The 17,148-nt window shown below is 41.7% G+C and overlaps 1 protein-coding gene across 1 annotated transcript; it reads left to right on the top strand.

Moving 5' to 3' along the window:
- Positions 1-33: 33 nt before the first annotated feature.
- LOC118965027 (kinase suppressor of Ras 2-like) lies at positions 34-12,301 on the top strand. Its single transcript, XM_090239426.1, has 3 exons — positions 34-87; positions 8,813-8,953; positions 10,096-12,301. The coding sequence occupies exons 1-3, from the start codon at positions 34-36 to the stop codon at positions 10,369-10,371; spliced, it is 471 nt and encodes a 156-aa protein (XP_090095552.1). The 3' UTR covers positions 10,372-12,301.
- Positions 12,302-17,148: the final 4,847 nt, after the last annotated feature.

The raw sequence follows: 17,148 nt of genomic DNA, 5'->3' as shown, positions 1-17,148 counted from the left end.
ATGCTGTTGCTGTGGATTTGATTGACGTGAAACATGTCGGTGTGGTGGTGGGAGCGAACCGGGATGCAGCTGCTGGCATGTGTGACGGTAGAACCTGTACCCAATCCACACAGCATCACGTGTAAAATTATTATAAGAAGCTGCTTTAGTGTTATTGATCAGTTATGATTTTTATTTGAAATGAACAAACAGAACGCTGACTGGATTTATTAGATAAGGCTTGATCGGTTGTGTTCTGACTTGTATTTCTGTTGAGGAGGTATAGCCTAGGCTATCTGCATCATGTGTTTGACGATATAGCCCTCAGCATCAGTACCAGGCTCAATCAGAAACACCTTGATGAACCACCACCTGGAATACAAGGACAATTACAATGAAGTCGACTTTCACATAGATCACATCTCGTTTCTAAACCAGTGTATATAATAGATTATAACACCACGTTGGCTGGCGTTTTGCAGGGTACTTTATTACATGGAGCTATTTCCACCTTTTTGTCCCCGAGTAGAGTATTTTTTGTTGAAGTACACATAAAAACGACCACTGCTCGCAAACTATGGACGAGGAGAATATGACAAAAAGCGACGAGCAGCATTTGAGTTTGCAAAAAGCTTTGCAGCAGTGCGAGTTGGTTCAAAATATGATAGACATAAGCATTTCCAGCTTGGAGGGTTTGAGGACCAAATGTGCCACATCCAACGACTTGACACAAAAAGAAATACGAACGCTAGAGGTAAGCAAAAGCACCCATTCTGTAGAATGAATAGGCTACGGCTACATTGAGGCTAACCAAGCTATGCATTTGGATCTAAATCAATGTGGGGTTGGCTGTCACGTCTGTCAATCAACATCAATGTACATTATTCAATGTCGTTGAAACGGCTGACTACTATACAATTGGAATACTGTGTTATTTATATGTTATATGCCTACAGCCTAAATGTGTTTTATGCAGTGTAATAAATCAAGAAGCTGTAGCTGCAGTGAGCGAGCTGTTGTGGGCTTGCGCATTCTGCAGGTGGTGGAAGGAAGATGGAATGTTCAGCTTTAGCACCGTGCACTCTTCTCCACCCGAATTCTCCATGAGAACTTTGAGGCCTAAATATAATTTGTGTATGATATATATTATTATCGTCATCATTGCCATTATCATCAGCTCGCGACTCTATTATCCGCCAGGCTATATTGCCACGACTGTTATGCAAGTGTGTATTAGTGAAATTGCTTCAAATTGTCATCTGATTTAATTGGCCCACAGGGTATTCCGTAAATTGCGTTATGTAATGGCCAGGATATTATCCAAATCCAATGTTGTGTTTTTTAATATCAAAACATAGATATATTTGTTTGTCAAATTAATAAAATAGGGTCTGCATACCCTGTGTACATTTCAGATGCACTTAGGCCCCAATGTGGTTTAGACTACGTAGACATTCCCTGGTGTGTTCCAGGCGGTGATTTCAAATGGAACTATATATACCCGAGGCTCAATGTGATGGGACTTGATGTGTGTGAGTAAAATAGGGAAACTTCATTATCCTAAACATGATGAGATGACATTGGCTTGCAATAAATGTATAATGACGTTTACGTGACCACAGATGAAGGAATAGTATGCATATACTGTTTGTTTATTAACTTCATCATGTAGTTTCCCTTTCCCCACTGATACAAGGAAAACAAATCCACATCTGTCACTCATATGGGCTTCATATGTATATAGGCACACCATTTTACAATATATTTTTAGGGATACTGTAAGTAGGCCTAGAGGCTGGAGTTGAATTGATTGTCAGTGTGGAGTAGATATTGAAAACGTACAGTATGGCCCTATAACTAGGCCTTCAGTATGGCCACAAATTAACCCATTAGCCTACATCTTAGTGTGAATAGAACATGCTGAATAGATACCATGATATGTCTAGCTGTCACAATTATTTGATCTAACAGAAGTTCACAGTGTCAAGTTCCTCACTCCCTAGCTACCAACCAAAAACACCACTTTGAAATGTAGGGCTAATAGTTTGACTCAGCGAAACTGTGCTGTGTCATGCAGGTATCTTCAGTCAGGAAAAACATGGTCGCATTAAAAACAAAACAAAAAAAATTATACCATTGACAATGGGCCTCTTAAGGCCCATTTAGGTGTAGTGTATGTGCAGGTGTTTGCATGCACATTGTTTGGGCCTTCTGAGGCAGAGGGCACAGTAGAGGATTTACATAAAGTTGCTCTTCTTCCTGATTAGTTCTAATAGCATTTCATTAGCATGATGTAATAATGTATTCACAAGTGGTCAAGCAGTTGCCTGTCTCGCAGGCTGTTGATGTAAGAACTTTATGAATACATTTCATTGACTTATTATTTTTTTGATTGGTTGATTGATTGTGTTGGACAAAAGCTTTAGATTGTATACATTAAAAGGACAATCTGCGATTGGTACATCCATTTTTTGACTTTTCAATTAATGACATACGGTGCCTTCGGAAAGTATTCAGACCCCTTTACCCTTTCCACATTTTATTACGCTACAGCCTTATTCTAAAATGGATTAAATCGTTTTTTACCCTTATCAATCTACACATAACACCCCATAATGACATAGCAAAAACAGATTTTTAGACATTTTTGTATTTGGAGAGTTTCTCCAATTCTTCTCTGCAGATCCTCTTAAACTCTGTCAGGTTGGATGGGGAGCATTGCTGCAAAGTTATTTGAGGTCTCTCCAGAGATGCTAGATTAGGTTCAAGGCCGGGCTCTGGCCGGGCCACTCAAGGACATTCAGAGACTTGTCCCGAAGCCAATCCTGCGTTGTCTTGGCTGTGTGCTTAGGGTCATTATCCTGTTGGAGGGTGAACAGTCTCAGGCCCTGAGTTCTTTGGAGCAGGTTTTCATCAAGAATCTCTCTGTACTTTGCTCCGTTCATCTTTGCCTCAATGCCGACTAGTCTCCCAGTCCCTGCCACTGAAAAACATCGCTACAGCATGATGCTTTCATCACCATGCTTCACTGTAGAATTAGTGCCAGGTTTTCTCCAGATGTGACGCTTGGCATTCAGGGCAAAGAGTTACATTTTGGTTTCAACAGACCAGAGAATCTTGTTTCTCATAGTCAGAGAGTCTTTAGGTGCCTTTTAGCAAACTCCAAGTGGGATGTCATGTGCCTTTTACTGAGGAGTGGCTTCCATCTGGCCACTCTACCATAAATGCCTGATTGGTAGGGTATGGTTGTTCTTCTGTAAGGTTCTCCCATCTCCACAGAGGAACTCTGGAGCTCTGTCACCATTGGGTTCTTGGTCACCTCACTGACCAAGGGCATTCCCCCTGATTTCTCCTTTATGGCCGCACGGCCAGCTCTAGGAAGAGTCTTGGTGGTTCCAAACTTCTTCCATCTAAGAATGATGGAGGCCACTGTGTTCTTGAGGGCCTTCAATGCTGCAGAAATGTTTTGTGACCCTTCACCAGATCTGTGCCTAGACACAATCCTGTCTCGGAGCTCTACAGACCATTCCTTCGACCTCATAGCTTGGTTTTTGCTCTGACATGCACTGTCAACTGTGGGACCTTATATAGAGAGATGTGTGCCTTTCCAAATCATGTCCAATCAATTGAATTTACCACAGGTGGACTCCAATCAAGTTGTAGAAACATCTCAAGGATGATCAATCGAAACAGGATGCACCTGAGCTCGACTTCAAGTCTCATACCAAAGGGTCTGAATATTTAAGTAAATAAGGTATTTTCTGTCTTTTATTTTGAATACATCTGCAAACATTTAAAAAAAAAACTGTTTTCGCTTTGTCATTATGGTGTATTGTGTGTAGATTTCTGAGCAAAAACATTTATTTAATCAATTTTAGAATAAGGCTGTAACGTAACCAAATGTGGGAAAAGTCAAGGGATCTGAATGCTTTCCAAAGGCACTGTATACCCATCATTTTTTTTACATATAGCTGTTGTACCCCTTCAAGCCCTAAACATAAACTTGTTTTACTCCATTGTTTGTAAACAATGTAATGTAAACAAACATTGTAGGCCTAGCGTAAAAACATAGTTGAAATACATATCATGGAGTCCTTGCATCTATGGCTTTGTCTATGACATTGGTTACATTTCACCAGCCCCATCCCTCAGCTTTTTACCATAACAGTGGCAAAAAGTGGTGGCGGTACAGTATGCTTTGTTATTGTTTGACCTGCAGATTGCCCCTTTACCTTGTCTCCTCCAAGTCGGGTCAAGTGTGTAGACTCATTGGCAGGTGACTTATGCACTTATAGCAAAATCATGCACCAGTTGCACTCCATAGATCTTTGCTGCACTTGTTGCTTCTTTGTTGAATTTCGGACAAAGTCCTGTGTTAACCCTGATCTATATGCATTATTATAGAAACTACTATTTCGAATATGAAAGCATCTAACCATTACAATTTTGGGATATTACTTAATTTGTAAAATGTCCACCTGCACTGTTCAGTACTTTGAACTTGTTCTTACATCACAGGTTTGAGGAGCTTTGGGTTCACTTAGATTTTTTACTTGTGCACAAAAGAGCTGTCTTGACCTTTTGTGCAATGATAATTTGAAGGACAATTTAACCATTGTTAAACCAAAGTTATCATTGTACAGTACAATTCAATACAATACAACTTCATTTATCCCTTGGAGGTTTCTGAATGTTTGGATGGCTCATCTAATGTACTGTGGGGCGGTTTCCCTGGCAGGTTAAGCCTATAGCCCTGGACTAAATAGCACTTTCATTGGTGATTCTCCTTTGAGCTTGCTTTTTAGTCCAGAAATAGGCCTGATGTGTGTCAGAATATGTTTCCCAGTATCTCTCTGTTGTAAAGTAAGATGCGCGTGGGATAGGTTTGACTATACTGTATCTCAGATGCCTTTTTCATCAAATAAGATTTTGATTAGGTTCTCAGAATCAGATCCACTTTTATTTGCCAAGTACATTTGCATATACCTGGAATTTGACTCAGTGAATTGGTGCTGCTAGCAATAGACAACTGTACAGACAAAACACAGACAGAGGAATTTACACAAATTCAACAAACAGAAAATACAAAATAAACACAAACAGAGCATAGGCTGATTTACAGTGAGGATATACTGTACAATTTGCAGTGGGGATATATTTATATATGCAGAGGGAGGGGTGCTGCCATGACGTGTATATATCCAGTGCATAACCAGTGTTGTGCAGAGGAATACTTAGTGCAAATGCAGTATAGTGAAGTTATTCGTTTTGCAGGTCAACGATGGCAAGGTGCAACGTCTCTTTATCCCTATGAGCCCGATGGCCGGTTGGTGAGGGCCACAGCACAGGGGAAGAAACTGTTCAGTTGGCGGGTGATTTTGGTCATGATTGACCTGAACCATTTGTCAGAGGGGAGTTTTTGGAATAGGGAATGTCCGGGGTGGGCGGGGTCGATGATGATCTTTACTGCACGCTTCCTTGAAAACTCCTCACCCTAGTTATGAGCTCAAACACACTCACTGGGACCTAGGATTAGTGTGAAAAGACAACTTTCACACAAACCAGTGTTTACTTCTGTTTCTCTGGTGGTATTGACTGCTACTTACCCACTTTTGCCATTCACCCCTTGAATAATGGAGTCTTCTCCTATTGAAAACAAGCTTTTGACCTAGTCCTAAAAAAATTACAATTGGACAGAGGACGATTCATACACCACTATCCATGCCCATGAACAAGAGCTTTAAAACATTTGGTACAACTAAAGATGTGGGTAGAAACTATCTAACCAATAAAGTATTCTCATGGCAATGCGAACACAGGAACAAGTGTCTATGAATCTGCCAAGCTCCTTAGAGATCTACTGACATATAAAAGATTCACATTGTGGAAGTTTAGTGTTTTAGACTTAGATAATTCAATTGCTGTGTGTAATGAGTTAGAGATAGCAGTCCTCCTTCCTCCCATGAGAAATGTCATGAAATGGAATATTGCTAGATTGTTTATGTTTTTGATGGTGAGTATCCATGTCAAATATTTACTTTAATGACACTTGCTCTATGCACTGTATTGTACAATGGCTTAGACCTGATTCAGTAATTGTAGTGCTAGTGGCTAGTTGTTGCAGTTAATCTTTGTAGTGTATATTGTAGTGCACTGTATAGGAAATAGGGTGCCATTTGGGACGCGCCACCATAGCTTCACCAAAGGGACATTTCATTATTTACGATTCAGACTTTGTTTTCTAATGGTTAAAAAAAGGAAATAGATGGTAGTCGGTGTGTTTATCAATGTCAATCCATGCCATGGGCAGGGTAAAGTGGAGAGATGTACCGTCGTTCAGTTTGTCCAGGACTTTGTTGTTGTTCCATTGATATATTGGCACAGCCAGTAAAGGACATTTAATTGAGAGTGAATTATCTCAAATTGCTTTGAACAAATAAATGATAGTTTCATAAAGGCCTAGAGAAATTCTGTTTTGGTTTAAAGTTTATACATTTTGACCAGGTAAGTTGACAAAGAACACATTCTCATTTACAGCAACGACCTGGGGAATAGTTACAGGGGAGAGAACAGGGGAGGAATGAGCCAATTGGAAGCTGTGGATGAGTAGGTGGCCTTGATGGTCAGATTGGGAAGTTAGCCAGGATGCCAGGGTTAACACCCCTACTCTTATGATGAGTGCCGTAGGATCTTTCGTGACCACAGAGAGTCAGGACACCCGTTTAACGGCCCATCCGAAAGACAGCAGCCTACACAGGGAAATGTCCCCAATCACTGCCCTGGGGCATTGGGATATTATTTTTTGGACCAGAGGAAAGAGTGCCTCCTATTGGCCCTCCAACACCACTTCTAGCAGCACCTGGTCTCCTATTCAGGGACCGACCAGGACCAACCCTGCTTAGCTTCAGAGGCAAGCCAGCAGTGGGATGCTGGGTGGTATGCTGCTGGCAAAGTGGGTAGAGACCTTTAATGTGGTTCTGCAAATACACCAGAAGTCACGGTCATTATTTTATATATCTAACTTCCTGCCGTATATCCTGTTCACAGAACTGATATGCAAATATTATTATAACCATTATTTGCAGTAGTAGGGATTAGAAGGTCCTGTGTAGATTGTATTTTCAACCAGCAACTACCAGGAAATAACAATGATCACATTTTTTCACACTTTTACAGTGTTAGTTTCATCAGCTGTTGTCCAATATTATATCAAACACAGGAAAATGAATTTTTACTGCACTGAACCTTTAACATGTGTGCTTAATGAACATGGGCAGAGTATGGAATAGATGGATCTCACTTTTTGAGAGTGCAGTTTTGGTAGTTGGTAGTTAATCCAAACTACACTATACAGGGCATTCGGAAAGTATTCAGACCCCTTCCCCTTTCCCACATTTTGTTACATCACAGTCTAAAATTTATTAAATAAAAACATTTCCTCATCAATCTACACGCAATACCCCGTAATGACAAAGACAAAACAGATTTTTATAAATGTTTGCAAATGTATTAGAAATAATAAACAGAAATACCTTGTTAAAATAAGTATTCAGACCCTTTGCTATGAGACTCGAAATTAAGCTCAGGTGCACCCTGTTTCCATTGATCATCCTTGAGATGTTTCTACAACTTGATTGGAGTCCACCTGTGGTAAATTAAATTCATTGGACATGATTTGGAAAGTCACACACCTGTCTATATAAGGACCCACAGTTGGCAGTGCATGTCACAGCAAAAACCAAGCTATGAGGGTGAAGGAAATGTCCGTAGAGCTCCGAGACAGGATTGTGTTGAGGTACAGATCTGGGGAAGGGTACCAAAACATTTCTGCAGCATTGAAGGTCCTCAAGAACACAGTGGCCTCCATCATTCATAGATGGAAGAAGTTTGGAACCAGCAAGACTCTTCCTAGAGCTGGCCGCCCGGCCAAACTGAGAAATCGGGGGGAATGCCCTTGGTCAGGGAGGTGACCAAGAACCCGATGGTCGCTCTGACAGAGCTCCAGCGTTCCTCTGTGGAGATGGGAGAACCTTCCAGAGTGACAATCATTTCTGCAGAACCCCATCAATCAGGCCTTTATGGTAGAGTGGCCAGACCGAAGCCACTCCTCAGTAAAAGGCACATAACAGCCCACTTGGAGTTTGACAAAAGACACCTAAAGGACTCTCAGACCATGAGAAACAAGATTCTGTGGTCTGATGAAACCAAGATTGAACTCTTTGGCCTGAATGCCAAGCGTCACATCCGGAGGAAACTTGGCACCATCCCTAAACTGAAGCATGTTGATGGCAGCATCATGATGTGGGGATGTTTTTCTTGAACCCGATCAAACATCTCTGGAGAGACCTGGAAATAGCTGACAGAGCATGAGAGGATCTGCAGAGGAGAATGAGAGAAACTCCCCAAGTACAGGTGTGCCAAACTTGTAGCGTCTTACCCAAGAAGACTCGAGGCTGTAATCGCTGCCAAATGTGCTTTAACAAAGTACTGAGTAAAGGGTCTGAATACTTTTTTATTTTATCTTATATTTCACCTTTATTTAACCAGGTTGGCCAGTTGAGAACAAGTTCTCATTTACAACTGCCAAGATAAAAGCAAAGCAGTGCGACAAAAACAACAACACAGAGTTACACATAAACAAATGTACAGTCATTAACACAATACTTATGTAAATGTAAAATTTCATTTTTTTGTTTTTAATACATTTGCAAAAAATTCCAAAAAACGATTTGGAAAAGTACTGCTCTAATGGACTATGATTCCATGCATCCAAAACTTTTGGTTGTGCTCCTCCATCTCTAACTCACACATGTCCCTCTGTCCCCCCCTGCAGGGAAAGCTGGTGAAGTACTTCAGTCGCCAGCTGTCCTGTAAGGTGAGAGTGGCCTCACAGGAGGACAGCACTGAGCTACAGGACTTCCCCAGACTGGGACACTGGTTCCGCATCGTCAACCTGAGGAAGGAGGTCACTGAGGTACAATGATTTACATCTACGTATCACTATCATTGCAAGGAATACCATCTTACTAATAGCCGATGGTCTGCAAAACCTGTGCCAGTAAGAGTAAGGGAAAACAAGAAAATAGTTATGTTTTTAGTATTGAAATCCCTCTGGCAGTAGGTTGAAAGACACTATATGGGTCTGGGCCAGGGGTGTTACCCTGCTAGTGTAGCCGATGTGAAATGGCTAGATAGTGCTCTATGCAAGACAGAGGCTGAAACATGACCTTTTTCGTGGGTGACTTTTCTTAACATTGAATTAAACATAGGACTAGAATAAGGCTCAGACGGCTTTCACTTCTCTTCATGAGGATTGAGTGGATGTAAATAAATAACTGCTGTAGGCCATACATTCAGGTCGGCTGCCACCAACAAGGTTGCGTGTTGTCATAAATGCGACATATCTATTCAGAACACTTCTATATGGGAAAAATCAAACTGATGCATTCAAATGGTTTTTAATAAATGATGGGGTGCAACATGGTAATGTCAGGAATTTGACACAAATATGTCAGGTATAACAGCGGGCTATAACCACTTGATCAAAAGATTCAAATTGGGATTTCAGCAATATAATAACCAAGACTTTATTTGACAAAGGAGAAAGATTTGTTGGGGCAAGGAGAGGGACGGAAGCAACACTGTTACAATAGGAATGGAGCCACTCAGTGTCAGTGTGTCTAGACCAGGGCCTATATTTACGAAGTGTCTTATGGTAGGACTGCTGATGTAGGATCAAGGTTTTCCAAGTCCATATAATGATGAGCATGTAAAAGGCAAACCTGGTCTTATGTCAGCATTCTCTGATACTCTTTGTAAATACGGGCCCAGGAGTGTTAGTAGTCTGCTGGTTTTCGTTTTTTTCCCTTTAAATCAGTGTCTGATTTAGACCTGGGAAACCAGGTATGCTGACTCCCTGTGTGGGAGAAATTATAACCTGCAGTCGCTATTGCCTGCAATAACTGGAATTTGACTTATAGTACTTGAGTGTTACCCTGGGTGCCAGTCTGTTTCTGCTTTTTTGCCAGCTCCTTAATGGAATTGTCAATGACAATGGAGTAGGCAAAAGCACAAACAGATCTGGGACCAAGTTACTTACTTGTGTGTGTTCTGTAGCAGATGGATCCGGGCGACGTGACTCTGGAGGGGCTGCTGGAGATGAGTGATGAGCAGGTGTGTGAGGCCATGGAGAAGTTTGGAGCCAACGACGAGGAGTGTGCTCGGCTCAACGCCTCTCTGTCCTGCCTCAGGAAGGCCCACCAGTCCGGTAGGAACCTTATACACACGAAGGGAGGGAGAGAGAGAGGGAGGCAGGGAGGGAGGGAAGAGAGAGGGAGGAAAGGCGAGAGGGAAGAAAGGCAGACAGTGGGGACAAGTCAGGTAGGGCCCTAACACATGCAATCGCTGAGGAAGGGACAGAGAGAGGGAGGGCACTCTGGAATGTAACCATGACTCTTATCCAGGTTGTTATTGCCCACAGCCAGTTCTTGGGGAGCTTTCAGTTAGTGTACTATACAGTAGCCTCATACTACCATTCCTAATCTCGCGAGCTTACGTATGTTTCGCTACAAGCTACATGCAAAACATATTTATGTAGCTTGTGCGATCAGGATGGTAGTACTAGGCTATCTATACGTGCAATTCATGAGTAGTTTTCATAATATGGTGAATGTCACCCCCTGTTGACCAGATTTTGCAACATATTATGAATTCAGTAGGCCGCAGTCTCAGAAATGTGCATTCAGTTCTGCTAGTTTATTGTGTTGTGTTAGTGCTGGACTAGGGCAAAATCCTGCAAGGTTCAAATAATACAAGGCTTGATTTGGCAAAAGCCCAGAATGGAACAGAAAGGGAAATATCTAGAAAATATCTAGGGGATCAATGATCGATATTGAGTCATTAATAACTCTTGCAATTATTGTATTAATTCAGCATTAGTCTCTCTGCCCTCATATACTGTAACAACTAGAGCTAGTCAACCCCTTATCTGTGACTGAGTGATATTCTCATAGTAGTCTTGTCTCCTCATTCCTCTCCATGGGTGTATCTCAATTGTTAAAATGCTCTCCTAGACTCCTTTTCTTAATCTCCACTGTTGTAAAATAATCAGACAGGTGAAACATTTTGCTTTCACCTGTCCAGTGTTTTCAGATTAGCATAGATGAAGGGTGGATACGAGGAGAGGAGGCTGCTGTAGATCAGTGGTTCCCAACCAGGGTTACTAGGACCCTGGGGGTACTTGGCCTATCCACAAGGGGTACTTGAGAAGATTCATGAGACCATAGGCCTACTGGTAAAATGCACACGAGGGGGTAATGCACACGAGGGGGTAATGCACACGAGGGGCTAATGCACACGAGGGGGTAGTGCACATGGGGGGGTACTTCAGCGGTACTCAGGGCAGAGCAACATTTTGTTTGTGGTACTGTAACTGAGAAAGGTTGGGAACCACTGCTGTAGACTATTGTGATGCACCCTCTGAGCACACAGGGCATTTAGTCCAATGCTACTTTGTCCAATAGAGGGCAGCACAGACCACATGTTTATTTTCTGAACTGAGCAGCATAGTGTTGTAGTGTTGCGGGCTGAACAGAAGGGGGCACTAGACCATCAGGAAACCAGCACTATCACTAGGTTTGATAACCTGTCATGTTATATGCGTGTGTGTTCCTCCTACACACACACACACACCTAAATGTTTGAATTAATGTCCATCAGATGTGTCTCTCATATGTTTCACTGGGAATACTTTAGGACATGTTGTCAAGCCAAGTTGAGAAGCGTTGCATTGTAACCCCAGTGTTCTCCTCATTAAAGCCATAACACACAATTTTATTTTCTCCAAATGAAAAAGGACTGCAGATCTTGCTTCAGGAAAACCTGTTCACGTACCAAACTGTTGTCAGATAACACAGCGCCCCTTCGGCCCAAATGCTCATCATCGGCTCACTTCCCTTCCCTCCTTTGATTCTACACACAGCTAACTCCAGTAATAATAACAATAATAATAATGAATTGGATTTATGTAGCACCTTTTTACCAACTGAGGTACACAATGTGCTTTACATAAGGGGGAAACACACCTCATCCACCATTAATGTGTGGCACCCACTTGGGTATTGCACGGCAACCATTTTTTGTTCCAGAACACTCAGCTTGCATGGTGGAGCGGTAAGGAGTGATATATGCCAATTAGGATTGAGGGTAAGATTAGGTGGCCATGATGGAATGGGGCCAGGTCACCGGGATTAACACCCCTACTTTTGTGTGTGTGTGTGTGTATGTGTGTGTATATCCAGCCACTATCTCACCGCAGCCCAGAGCCTATTCAACACCCACAGGTTACAATGAACCTGCCTACTGCCCTGCGTAGGGTGCCATGGGATTTTTAATGACCACAGAGAGTCAGGGCATCCGTTTAATGTCCAATCCGAAAGATGGCACCCTACGCAAGGCAGTAGGCAGGTTCATTGTAACCTGTGGGTGTTGAATAGGCTCTGGGCTGGGGTGAGATAGTGGCTGGATACACACACACGCACACACACACACACACACACACACACACACACACACACACACACACACACACACACTGGTCTGGCCTGGTCTGTGTGTCTGTTCCTGAGGCATGATTAGATTGTAGCCGGTAGCTGATTGGTGACTGAGTTCTGACTTCCTCCACAGGAGCCGGCAAGGCGGTAGGACGCCCATACAGGGTCCAGCTGGGTGTGTGTGTCCTTGTGTTTGTCCTTCTTCTGTGTGTATGTTTTGTGTGTGTCTCTCTCTCTCTCTTTCTCTCTCTCTGCGTGCTTGTGCGTCAAGCTTGAAAGATTATCACTCATAGGCTAGGTGTATACATGAAATAGATCCAACCCAGCACAACTCACCCCAGCTATACATTAGATAGCAATGCACAACATGGATAACTAAGCCTGTAGCTCTGTGTTATACAGACAGTTCCATTAGAAAATGCTGCTACTGCTGTGCTTGTTCTCCAGTCCTCCTGGTTCACAAAGGCAGCAAAAGGCGCCGGACACACACAGACACAATTGTACGGGCACACACACACACACACACACACACACACACACACACACACACACACACACACACACACACACACACAATTGTACGGGCACACACACACACACACACACACACATTAATGGGCTCTTTTCAAACGGATGGCTAGGGAGAGGTGTGAATGTAATAGCAACACCACACACTGCGCTGCTGCTATAAGGGCCACTCATACTCAGAGCGAAGGGGAGAGAAAGGCCTATTCTATCTCCCAGCCCTTTCTTTAAACCTAAAGGGAAAGAATATAACCACCACTACACCATCACGCTCAGCCACCACTTTTAAATATTAAATTTTTTTTTAAAAATGATCTGAGAGGAACGGGGTCCGTTGGGAGGATTCGTCATCGTCCTCTATGGAAGCCTGTCTTTGTAACTCCTACGCAGACCATGAATACGCAGAATATTCTCTTGCCTCGAATCACATGAAAAAGTAATAATTGTCACATTATTTTGTAAGGACTCTTAAGGCCATCGCAGACTTTGTTGGCCAGCAGCAGCAGACAGTGACTAGTAAAGACTTTGTGGTGTACAGGATTTGTAACCTCACTCAGACTCTTCAGCTTGAAAAAATCTCCACCCGCACAGCTGAATTGCTAGCTTTTTGGTGGCGTAGCTGGTTAAGATGTTTTCAAAAGGGATGGTATAATGCCCCACTGGGCACATTACGTCATTTCAATGTGGCTAATTGGGTAATATTTAGTTGAGACGTTGATCAATGAGATTACAACCTATATTCACCCACTGAAAAAGACAGCTAAATGTTAGATGAAGATCCAATGTGTTGATCTAAAAGCAAAAACAAATGTCAGATTTTTGGTTTATAGTTGTCACCAAAATATCTATTACTGCGCTTTCAACCATTTTAAAAGCACAGCACAGTTCAAATGTTTAGATATTAGAGAAACTCTGAATGATCGGCTACGAAAAGCCAACTGACATTTACTCCTGAGGCGCTGACCTGTTGCACCCTCTACAACCACTGTAATTATTATTATGTGACCCTGCTGGTCATCTATGAACATTTGAACATCTTGGCCATGTTCTGTTATAATCTCCACCCGGCACAACCAGAAGAGGACTGGCCACCCCTCATAGCCTGGTTCCTCTCTAGGTTTCTTCCTAGGTTCTGGCCTTTCTAGGGAGCTTTTTCTAGAAACCGTGCTTCTACACCTGCATTGCTTGCTGTTTGGGGGTTTAGGCTGGGTTTCTGTACAGCACTTTGTTACATCAGCTGATGTAAGAAGGGCTTTATAAATACATTTCATTGATTGATTGATTGATTGATTAATGCCATAAGAGATTCTGTGCAGATTATTACAGGAATTGTGACGATCTCTGCCGACCTGCGCTTTATATGATTAGATAAGAAGAAATGTAGTTATTGTAACATCAAAATGTGGCCGTGGATGTGTTATTCATTTTAAGGTTGAATGTTACATTTATTTGTAAGATAGCCTTAACTTTAGGCTATCTACTGTAATCAAAGGTAATATTGAATTGTGTTTGGTTGACAGTGCAACCACATATCAACATTTACATGTATCTTCTGCTTGGATAGTTCCATCTGTGCCAATGACTGAGTCTGGATTTAATTCCAGTTTGTCTACAAATTAATAATTGATAGGTTCGATTAAAGTCTCCATCTCAACCAGAAATCTAAGTTATAGAATATGACTAAATCAAATCAAACTTCAAATGAACTTTAAATAAGCTTTTCTTCATCTTCTTCATATGTTGATATTTGTTTGCGTTGACAACCAAATATAATTAAATATCCCTAAATATCATTACATTTGAAATCAACCAGAGCTTGAAACCCTAAGCATATTGTGTTGTCTATTTTTAGTTGAATTCCTGGTTTAATTCCAACAATTGCTGTTGATGACTTTGCAAATGCTATATACAGTTGAAGTTGGAAGTTTACATACACATAGGTTGGAGCCACTCCACACATTTCTTGTAAACAAACTATAGTTTTGGCAAGTCGGTTAGGACATCTACTTTGTGCATGACACAAGTAATGGTTCCAAAAATTATTTACAGACAGATTATTTCAATGTATCACAAATTCCAGTGGGTCAGAAGTTTACAGACACTAAGTTGACCGTGCCTTTAAACAGCTTGGAAAATTCCTGAAAATTATGTTGTGGCGTTAAAAGCTTCTGATAGGCTAATTGACATCATTAGAGTCAATTGAAGGTGTACCTGTGCATGTATTTCAAGGCCTCCCTTCAAACTCAGTGCCTCTTTGCTTGACAACATGGGAAAATCAAAAGAAATCAGCCAAGATCTCAGAAAAAAAATTGTAGACCTCCACAAGTCTGGTTCATCCTTGGGGGCAATTTCCAAACGCTTGAAGGTACCACGTTCATCTGTACAAACAACAGTACGCAAGTATAAACACCATGGGACCACACAGCCGTAATACCGCTCAGGAAGAAGACGCGTTCTGTCTCCTAGAGATGAATGTACTTTGGTGCGAGAAGTGCAAATCAATCCCAGAACAACAGCAAAGGACCTTGTGAAGATGCTAGAGGAAACAGGTACTAAAGTATCTCTATCCACAGTAAAACGAGTCCTATATCGACAGAACCTGAAAGGCCGCTCAGCAAGGAAGAAGCCACTGCTCCAAAACTTCCATAAAAAAGCCAGACTACGGTTTGCAACTGCACATGGGGACAAAGATCGTACTTTCATCTGGTCTGATGAAACACAAATAGAACTGTAGAACTGTTTGGCCATAATGACCAAGGTTATGTTTGGAAGAAAAAGGGGGAGGCTTGCAAGCTGAAGAACACCATCCCAACCGTGAAGCACAGGGGTGGCAGCATCATGTTGTGGGGGTGCTTTGCTGCAGGAGGGACTGGTGCACTTCACAAAATAGATGACATCATGAGACAGGAAATATGTGTGGATATAATGAAGCAACATCTCAAGACATCAGTCAGGAAGTTAAACATTGGTGGCAAATGGGTCTTCCAAATGGACAATGACCCCAAGCATACATCCAAAGTTGTGCAAAATGGCTTAAAGACAACAAAGTCAAGGTATTGGAGTGGCCATCACAAAGCCCTGATCTCCATCCTATAGAAAATGTGTGGGTGGAACTGAAAAAGCGTGTACAAGCAAGGATGCCAATAAACTTGACTTAGTTACACCAGCTCTGTCAGGAGGAATGGGACAAAATTCACCCAATTTATTTTGGGAAGCTTGTGGAAGGCTATTCGAAACGTATGACCAAAGTTAAACAATTTAAATACTAACTTGTAAACTTCTGACCCACTGGGAATGTGATGAAAGAAATAAAAGCTGAAATAAATCATTTTCTCTACTATTATTCTGACATTTCACATAAAATAAAGTGGTGATCCTAACTGACCTAAGACGGAATTTTTACTATGATTAAATGTCAGGAATTGTGAAAAACTGAGTTTAAATGTATTTGGCTAAGGTGTATGTAAACTTCCGACTTCAACTGTAGGCCTAAATATCATCATTGATGTGTGATAAAGTATGGTAACATTTTTCTTGCTCCCTTGACTTCGATAGCAAAAGTGAATCTATTTTGTTTTTAAGGGGAGATTTCTCAACAATCATGATCACAATAGCACATTGCTAATAGTTAGCGACAAATATCAAAGCTAAGTAGGGCTGGGCTTGGTTAAAACCTTGGATGGGAGTCTAAAGGGTAGCAGTTGATAGATCAGTCCTCCAGTAGGAGATGCTGCCCAGACTGTCTTTTCTTCTTCTGATAGTGTGTATAAAAAAATCTGACATTGTTTTAAAGCTACAAATTCAACATATATATATATATATATATATATATATATAACATTTGATTACCATGATGACAATCCTGTGGTTGAAATTTCACCCTCGAAACAGCAGTTTACGTTGATGACTTTAAAAAAAATCCTATGTATTTTCCACGTAGATTCCACGTTCACAATACATTGACAAATTACATTGAACCAACGTTGATTCCACCATTTTGTGCCCAGTGGAGTATGTTTGCGGAGACAGAGGTCCCGCGTTCCAGTCTCTGTGTGAGCTTGTTAGTGGGGAAGACGTATGGTTAAGGAAGTAC

Source organism: Oncorhynchus mykiss, chromosome 6 (assembly GCF_057628025.1).
Source record: "Oncorhynchus mykiss isolate SJ-2025 chromosome 6, ASM5762802v1, whole genome shotgun sequence".
Taxonomy (NCBI): domain Eukaryota; kingdom Metazoa; phylum Chordata; class Actinopteri; order Salmoniformes; family Salmonidae; genus Oncorhynchus; species Oncorhynchus mykiss.
The sequence above is the reverse complement of the archived record's forward strand: the minus strand, read 5'-3'. Positions and strand labels throughout refer to the sequence as shown.